Source organism: Morus notabilis, unplaced genomic scaffold (assembly GCF_000414095.1).
Source record: "Morus notabilis unplaced genomic scaffold, ASM41409v2 Scaffold1185, whole genome shotgun sequence".
Classification (NCBI taxonomy): domain Eukaryota; kingdom Viridiplantae; phylum Streptophyta; class Magnoliopsida; order Rosales; family Moraceae; genus Morus; species Morus notabilis.
The window spans coordinates 110,847-120,407 of record NW_010357564.1 but is presented as its reverse complement, the minus strand read 5'-3'; the positions used below and the strand labels follow the sequence as shown (position 1 = coordinate 120,407).

Sequence of the window (9,561 nt, the reverse complement as noted above, 5' to 3'; positions counted from 1 at the left end):
CATTCAATCAAAATTTTCTATTAAACTGATTTTTTTATACCAAGTTCAAATTATTAAAATAGGATTTTTCTTTATATAAAATCAAAGAGTTTAGGTTGGGAGGATTCGAATCTATAACTAATTATTGAATTAATTAATCTCCACTCAATATTAAATTACATTGAAGACATTGAATGGCCACAGTTTATTAAAAAAATGGAAAAAGAAAATAATTGCCAGCAAGTCAAACGTACTCTCTATCTTTATGCTTCCGTGTAACCTAACAACAACAAAAAACAACAAACGGCGTTTGCCAGCTCATCATTCCATTCCGTTTACCCCGAGCGAAACGTCGTCGTTGTAAATTCTTTGTTGCCGTTTGCGTCGAAGACGCCGTTTATAAGGAAAACCCGTTAACCTGGATTTTTCCCAGAATTCATAAGGCCCACAAAATTCCTTCTCTCTCTCTCTCTCTCTCTCTGTCTTTCCCTCTCCTCTTCTCTCTCTCTCTCTCTCTCTCTAGACGGTCTTTTTCTTTCCCGGAAAAAAGACAGTTCTTTCCTCGCACGAACTCATGTCGGTACGTGATAATCTTTTCTCTTTTGATTAATTAAAATTGAATTAATTAGCTATTGTTTGAATTTATTTCCCGATAAAGCTTGTTTTGTTCGATTAGATGCGATTTCTGATCGATTTCTGTAGCTCAATACATCGTTGATTTGGTTCTGGTTTATCATGATCAATTTTTCTTTTGGAAATCTTTTTGTCCGTTAATTTCTGGTGCAAAAATTCATGTTTTGTGATGCGTAATATATGGAAATTCTTAAACTTTTCGTGTTAATGGAATTTTGTTTTGGAGTACATTGTTCGTTTTAATTTAACTTAATTTATTTATTTTTTATAAATAATTTTCTGTTGATTCGTAAACAATTCTGCTATAAGGAAGTGAAATTAGGCGTGAATGGATTTCTAGCAAATTTTTTTTTTTTTTTCCACTAGAGGCGTTTATATGGTTTCTCCCCCAACTTGAATTACACGCTTTGTTCAGAACAATAATGATTTACTGAAAAATAAGGAAAAGTTCTTTTTCTTCAGCAATTTTGTTTAGTAAAAGAAATTTTGGATCAGATTTTTTCCTTTTTCTTTTCATAATTATCGATTAGTTAGTGTTAAGTTAGTCTGTTGGCTCTTTTGTTTTGACTCAGATTCATATTGAAGCCTTTTTGTGATTTTGAAACGAAATAGTAAGTCATTTCCTTATTTGATATAAGATTGGCTTGGCATTTTTCATTTCTTGATGTAGGTAGATTTAGGCATAGTAGTCTTTTTTTTTTAATCGTCGTTTATTCTAGCATACTGATTAAGCTTTATGTTATTATTAGTTTGTCGTTTGTCTTAGTGGATAGGTGAGCTATAAATAGCCACATTAGCTATTGTAATAGGAAGACTCGATTATTGAGATATTGAATGCTAGTATTGAGTATTTTCTCTCCAATTGGGAATTTTCCTCTTGTGGGTTTCTTTAGGTAGATTTGGACCTTTGAGTTCCATCTTGCATCTGGGTTAGGCCGATAAAATCTATTTTAACGATTCCGTTGCATTAGATAGCAAATTCTAGTGTAAATTGTGACTAGAGATGCCATGCCTGGTTATAACAATCCTTGTGTATCCAAGGTTCATACCAGGATTTATCAGTGACTATTGAAGTGTTATGAACTATGACTGACCATGCATCGTATATAACTCATTGATATACCAAATTGCTTCTGTTCTTTTAGTTGATTGAGGCAATAGTCAGCATCTAGAGCGTATTGGGTTGTACTAGTTAGTTAAGGTAAATTTTTTATTTGTTGTGGTTGTGAGCATATATATTAATACTTCAAAAGGACTTTGAGGATCAGGAATTGAAAACATAATCATAACTTTATGTTATGTTCTCGTGTAATGTCTCATTTCTATACCATTATTCATATCGAAGTACATGATTTAATCTAGGTAATCTGGCAATAGATTCTATTAGACCTTGCTCTGCATTAGCTTACCAATCTACCTTTTTGCCTCTGAATCCTTTCGTGTGATTACTTCTTATAAACATAACTTATTTTAGCGAGAAATGATGAGGAAACTTATTTCAATCAATCCCATCTTGTTACATATGGTTCATTATACTGCGTCTTTGAACATGATTATTGTTTACCTTACTTAGCACTTTAAAGAATAACAATGGATTCAACTTTTTCGCAGGAAAAGGGTAGGCCACTACCAAAATTTGGTGAATGGGATGTTAATGATCCTGCTTCAGCCGAGGGATTCACTGTGATCTTTAACAAGGCTAGGGATGAGAAGAAGACGGGTGGCAAACCTGAATCCCCAGGGAAGGTTGATTCTAAATCTACTATCAAGCCTCCAGCAGATCCCGCCAAACCTCAGTCTGTAAGCTCTGTTCTTAATGGCTTTTGTCCTATTTGTCTTTTTCCAACTATTCAATATATGTATGATGGGTGGCAAACAACAATCGATTTGTTTTTCAAATTAGTAGACGGTGGGTTTATGTGTAAGTGCGACAAAACTTTTTGCATTGTAGTGACAGCAATATGATTGGTAGTCATTATTACTTTGCACAGTTCGCTGTCTTTTTGGTCACACAAAATAAGTCCTAGCTGACTTCTTATATAGAAGTGTTACAAGATGGGAGAAAAAATTTCCTTATGTTCTAGTGTAGGAAATGAAAGAGAAACCAGATGATTTGGTGTGTCGTATCACGCATGTATAACCTAAATATAAGAATTTAGGAGTTGTTTTTATCTTTTCACCATTTGAATGTGTGAGCCTAAAGCCCTTGAGATTTTCCATTTTCTTTGATTATTTTGATTTGGAAAGATGTGATGGGGTTATTAGATGTGATGTGTTTGGGAGTTCATTGATTGTTTTCGATTTTTAGTCTTTTCATGTGTTTCTTTCTCTTTTTTGTTTTGATCCTTGAGGACAAGTTGTCCTCTTTCCTTTGCACTTTTTCATTATCAACACAAGACGTTTCTTACAAAAAAGACTAAAAATTGTCGTCCTTGAGGTTGTGGTTAGACTCGGTCGGTTTGGTGCCTCATCCATAGTTGTTTTGATCATCAAAAACTTGTAGTTTCTCTTTTGTTGGGGTGGTGAAATACTTCCCAAATACATGGCATTTTCTGGGCTATTTTTTTTTCTTATTTGTAAATGAATTTACTGATTTTCAGAAAAAATGGTTTTGCTGCATTCAAGACCCACCTGCAGAATCATGAGAATGTCCTCCCAGTGGAACTTGCTTTCCACGGAAGATCATATTGTTGTATAACTAGCTCCACCAGATTTTTACATACAAAGATAGGAGCTTTAGGGCAGTGGATGGGTTGCTGCTGAAATTTATTTTGTGCTGTAAAATTGAGTTGTGGTTGGAGGAGTCAAGAAGACAAGGAGGGGGAAAAAAAAAGGAAATATATATATTGGCTGATGTGGTGATTATATTGGAGGCAAGTCTGTTTCTATCTTTACCTTGACTGTACTATATTCTTCATATATTGCTTGTGACATTCCTTTTTTCTTGTCTCTACTCTTGTATTCACTAAATTGGTTTTGTTTGTGAAATGTTTTATTTTTCTTCAAACAAGTAAATGTTAAGAGCCCCTGAGGTTCAGGGAAAGGAAAAAAAAAAAAAAAAAAAAACCCCCCTTCTACGCTCTAATAGAGTTCAGGTATTTGTAGAAATTGCGGCTTCTCTTCTCTGACCTTCATCTTGCCATTAAACTGCGTACATATTACATTGTTTATGGCTACCAACCGAAAAAAAAAGAAAAAAAAAGGCGATAAGCGTTGTAAAAGAAGTTAAATTGTTAGCGAAAATGGGTAAAAATGTATTTTACATTACGTTTTCTTTGACACTTTACTTTGTTTTGAAAGTTTGGATTGTAGTCTTTTTACAATATCAACAACTTAATTTTTGATGTAACATCTTTAATGAATTTCCCATTTAAGAAGTAAAATTATATTTTTTTTAAAGAGATAATTATACTATATGACCTTGAGTTGAAATTTAAGAAAGTTTTCAGAATATTATGAATATTATGATCTAATGATCTCATATTCTGTACATTATATAACGCCATTGTTTTAGTGATATCAAATTTTGCTATTCTTGCTATATTTTAAAAGTTTTGCTATATTTAAACTCTATTATTTAAATTTTGCAATATGCTTAAAGAGCCCTTTTTAAGTAACTTATCACATGGATAAGCTTCGATTTGTGCTAATATGAAGGGTAAAATGAGAGAGCAATTATCTACTAGAATACGTTTCATATTCTATCATAATACATTTCATATTCTATCATAACATTTTTTAAAAGAAAGAAGGAGCAAGATTTTGATATAAAAGTTTAAATTTAGCAAAAATTTTAAAATATTATAAGAATAACAAAATTTTATATCATTTTTATGTCCTTTAAATAATGACTATGTCATTATATAGTACAAAATATGATATCATATGATAATTATTATGTCATTTTTGCTATATATATAATATTTTAAAAATTTTACTACATTTCAACTCAAAAGTATCAAATTTTGCTTCCTTAAACAAAAGAAAGAAGGGAAATAGTAGAAAATAGGCCAATATGAAAAATTTAAGAAAGTATATAGGCCAATTTTTAGTTATAGAAATTAATAGGCCATAATTTGTCAAGTTATTGTTCCTAATTAGATAAGTTATGGGCAAACTTGTCAAGTTATGGTTCATAGCCAGACAAATTATGAACAATAACTTGTCAAGTTATGGTTCATAACCAGACAAATTATAGACAAAAATAGTAATTTGACATATTTATTAACTTACTTAAACTATTAAACTATTAGCCCTATTAATTTTAATTTAATCTCAAGTATTTCCCTCTTTCTCCCGAGAAAGAATTGCGCAGCCCATCATACCGATGGCCCATCTAGATATCCATTCTAGGAGCCCAAAAGTGAAGTGGGCTGTTAATCCTCCGCCCACGATCATACATACATACCGTGACCGCCGTTACAACTTTAGTGAATTTTTCCCATCTATAAAACAAGTTAAACTGCTGTTGGAACTTGGAACTATTGTACTAGAAACCTTATAAAAAAAAGTAAAAATAAAAAATAAAAAATAAAAAAAATATTTTTCCCTTGTGATATTTGATAAGTTATCAAAAGAAAAAAGAAAAAACTACAAGGTAAGTTCTCGGTTCTGAAGATATTCGCTTTTTTTTTTTCTTTTTTTTTTGTCGATTAGTTGTTCGATTCGTCTTACGTTTGATTTTGGATGCTGAGAAAATCCCAGTGAAACGAAAGAAAACGAGGGGAAAATTTTTGAACTCTGGGATTGAGATGAGATCTCCTCTTGTGTCTCTTGCCCTTTTCCTAGGAAACAAACGGGAAGCAAATCATTTCTGCTGCGGGGGATTATTTTCTTTTTTGGAGCCAAATTTATTTGCTTTTGAATGGGTCTAAGATGGGTTGATGGGTTGATAATGATAAATCTATGTTTCAAATAAGTCTCTGTTTGTTTTTGTGGAAAATAGTTCCCGGGAAATTTTAATTTGATTCCCTTTTGAGTTGGGAGGTGTTTGTTATTGACCAATTGATGGTTTTTATTTTAAATTGAAAAGCAAAAGATGTTTCTTTTTGTTTGATATTGTGTTGAGAATGATTTCTTGTTTCCCTTTTCTTAATTTCTTTTGAAAGAAACCAAATTTATTATCTTTGCATTGTCTAAGATAAGATATAATAACAAAATCCTCTGATGTGTTGTATCAAAATACTCCGCCTTATGTTTTCAGGTATTTTGCACCTATTTTTTATGTTTTGCAAATTGTGTTAGAAAAAAATGAAAAAAAAAAATTGCGTTAAAATTATCCCCTACATTTTTTAAGATTGTGTTGAAAACCTCTTACACAAATAAATCGTTAGGAGGTTTTAATTATGGTTATAGCGGATATTTTTGGAAAATATTTTGTGGGAATTTTTTATTTGAACGAGATTAGATTTTCCATAAGTTTCACATTTTGAGTAGGAGGCTTTTACTTTTAGTTTAACTAATCAGCAATTGATAAACTTGCATTTTAAAGATTAAAAAAGACTGATGTTTCTTTGTTTGGCATTGAGTTAGAATATTTTTTTGTTTTGTTTCTTGAAATCTGCAGATGAGAAGTGGATTGCCTAAAACCGGTGCGGTTATTTTGTTGTCGTTTTTGTTGAGCTTGCGAGCGGTGTTCGGGATCAGGTTTGTGATTGACCGAGAGGAATGCTTCTCTCACGACGTCAAGTATGAAGGGGATACAGTCCTTGTCTCCTTTGTGGTAGTCAAGGTTGATTCTTCTTGGCATTATAGTGAAGAGGGTGTTGATCTTGTGGTAAGTTTGCTCTTTTGTGATTTTTTAAATCAGTTGCTTTCTATTGATTCAATTGCAGAATTTAGCCAAAAAAAATCCGTCTTGTGATTCATTGATTGTTAGGTCAGTGAAACTCGAAAAATAGGAATTATTGTTGTTAATTGTGCAAGTTTATATTGAGGACTGGGGTCATACTTCTTGGACATTTGGAGATTTTGGTGTGCTTTGATGCGGATTGTCTTGCGTTTTTCATTTCATTTTGTTGAATGGAGAGATTTGTTTTCTGTTTGTTTTTCATTAGAAACCGAATTTAATCAATATTGATAACAATGCGAAATGTTACACCTCTCCGACTCATATACAGTCAAACAAAAGGAAAGCGGTTGAAGACTTCATCAGTAGAAGCCCACACAGAAGCTAAGCATTTAACTATTTCGAAAAGCGAGCGAATGTCCAGCTCCTTGGATGGGGAGATTGGATTGGTGAACTCGGGATTTGTAGGTTTTAGAGAAAATTTAGAGCTTTGAATGTGTGTGTGTGTTCTCTCTCTCTCTCTCTCTCTTTCTCTCTCTTTTAATTACTAGCATGCATTATAAGTTCTTTATTTTTAGGTTCTTGTTATTCAAATTTGTTGGTATGTTATCCTCTAAAATTTATACGATTTTCAGGTGAAAGGACCGACTGGGGATCAGATTCATGATTTTCGTGACAAGACAAGCGAAAAATTCGAGTTTGTGGCTCACCGAAAAGGAGTTCACCGTTTCTGCTTCACTAACAAGTCACCTTCTCATGAAACCATAGATTTTGACGTGCATGTTAGCCATTTTTCATACTATGATGAGCATGCAAAAGATGGTGCGCGTTCTCTTTATTCTTCCGTATTTGTTTTGATCTTCTGACCTTCAGATCCTTAGAAAGAATAACATGGACTCTCTCTCTGCTCTCTCTCTTGTCCTTGCTCTTCTTAGTGAGCAAAGCATGCTTACAATATTTATTTATTTTTTATTTTTTATTTTTTTCTATATCTTCAGAGCACTTGAACCCTTTGTATGAACAAATATCGAAGTTAGAGGAAGTTCTTTACAACATCCAGTTTGAACAGCACTGGCTAGAAGCTCAGACCGAACGACAGGCGTTAGGTATCTATTTTTAATGCTTTCGTTATGGCAATATTAAGACTACGAGAATTAAGGCCCTTATGAACGAGTGTCACTTTGCTCGTGATTCCTTTTAGTCTACACTAATCATTAGACTTGCTGATAGGCCTAACAAGGCATTGATATGGATTTATCTTCTTTTGATTTTTGAGCCTTTCAAAATCTTCTTTTAATGTCGTGTTTGTTTGTTTTTTTCTTCGTTTTCCGGGCATTAACCAATTTTCAGTATGATACACCAACCCTCTCTCTACCATAAGGCATTCGTGATGAAAATGTGTCTAGTTTTGCCACAATTCTCAATTATTGTTTCCCATTTAAGTGTTTTTGCATCTCTTGATGCAGTGAATGAGGCAATGAGCAAGAGGGCAGTTCAGAAGGCGTTCTTCGAATCAGCAGCGCTGATAGGTGCCAGTGTTCTCCAGGTTTATCTTCTCCGACGCCTCTTTGAACGGAAGCTTGGGATGTCTAGGGTCTAGTCCAGTATCTTCTCCGACGCCGAGAGGCATCTCGGTTCTTATTTGATGTTTTTGTTATACTGGTTAACGCTTCATAATATTTGAAAATGATTCGTAAGTTAATACCATCTCTAATCTCCGGATCAACAACTTTAAAGGCCTAGAGGACTTGAGTTAGAAAATTTATCATCATCTTATAACAAAAAAATACAAGTAGCAAGACAAACCTTTGATAGCAAAAGGTTTACAATACTATAGTGGCATCATTCATTATATTGAATGTAAAAAAAAAGTACAAGCAAATAAAGCAAGAGAAAATGCACCAAATAACATTTTTTATTACATGCTAATGAAGTTTATAGCAGGTCTTTTAAATATTAGTAAACTATAGCATATCATCTTTTAAATATTAGTTTCTCCTCCTCTCTCTTTCTCTCTTGCTTGCCCTGTCTTCCCTCCAATCTCTCTTATTTTCTTTAGATCTTCTTTTTCGCTTGGATCTCTGCGTTTCATTTCTCCATTTTCTGATTTATTTTTTATTTTTTATTTTTTACCTGCATGTGTTGGAACAAACTATATATTCGATTCGTTTTGCAACTTTTCTTCTTTCTTTTTCCCGGTTTTGATTTTCAGTTTTGTGTGAAATCCTGAGTTTGATCCGCTCTTGATGTTGTTCATGTTAATTGGGGTTTTCCGCTTCATGTTTTGAGCATTCTTTTGTTGGTAAAATACCAGACGTAAAATTAAAAATAATAAAGTATTTACGTGTATATATTGTATATATCATATACAAAATTGAAAATAATTAAATATTTATGTGTTAATATAGTATTTACTGCTTCAAGATTATAAAATAGTTAAACTATTTATGTGTAAATATAGTATATACTAAATAGAGGATTAATATAGTATTCTTCTATACATTCAGGATTTACAGGTCGTGACCGGATTTACTAGTAAATGTGAGATTTTTGAGTAAATACAGTAGTTCCGACTAAATACCGTATTTACTGATCGTCGGTGTCAGCAATCAAGTTTTTGAATAAATATGATATTTCTAAGTAAATACGGTATTTATCAGTCGCTAACGTTGACAATCAAATTTCTGAGTAAATACGGTATTTACTGGCACTAGCCGTCGATTGTTGCGCCAGGTCCCGACCATGGTCAACTTGATGAGAGGGGAGAAGAAGAGAGGTGGGAAGAAAAAAAAGTTCAAGGATATTTTTAATATTTAAAAAAGTGTTAAAAACCTAACACATTAAATTATGCTATTTACTATGTATTTTAATAAATAAGCTCCATTGTATAAAAGTTATAAACAAATATCATATTAACAAACACATTTATAACTCTAGATGATGTTGCAGTTATATTAAATTAAATAGATATAACAATTTAATGAAAACAATATTTAAAAACTGTATCATATTATTAGAGTATTTATTTTCACTGCTTCAATACTTAAAGTTCTTATAATATTGCTTCTTTTAGTATTCCTTATTTATTGCCATAATATTTGTGAACTTATATCTTCAAATCATTCTTCATATAAAAAAAAATCTTCAAATCATTCCATCAA

General features: G+C 32.4%; 2 protein-coding genes across 2 annotated transcripts; both read left to right on the top strand.

Annotated features, from left to right (window-relative positions):
* Positions 1–457: 457 nt before the first annotated feature.
* LOC112093374 (RPM1-interacting protein 4-like) lies at positions 458–3,450 on the top strand. Its single transcript, XM_024171645.1, has 3 exons — positions 458–559; positions 2,224–2,412; positions 3,213–3,450. The coding sequence occupies exons 1-3, from the start codon at positions 554–556 to the stop codon at positions 3,255–3,257; spliced, it is 240 nt and encodes a 79-aa protein (XP_024027413.1). The 5' UTR covers positions 458–553; the 3' UTR covers positions 3,258–3,450.
* A 1,750-nt stretch (positions 3,451–5,200) lies between these two features.
* Positions 5,201–8,298, top strand: LOC21401183 (transmembrane emp24 domain-containing protein p24beta2). Its single transcript, XM_024171649.1, has 5 exons — positions 5,201–5,209; positions 6,179–6,388; positions 7,036–7,222; positions 7,399–7,506; positions 7,867–8,298. The coding sequence occupies exons 2-5, from the start codon at positions 6,179–6,181 to the stop codon at positions 7,998–8,000; spliced, it is 639 nt and encodes a 212-aa protein (XP_024027417.1). The 5' UTR covers positions 5,201–5,209; the 3' UTR covers positions 8,001–8,298.
* Positions 8,299–9,561: the final 1,263 nt, after the last annotated feature.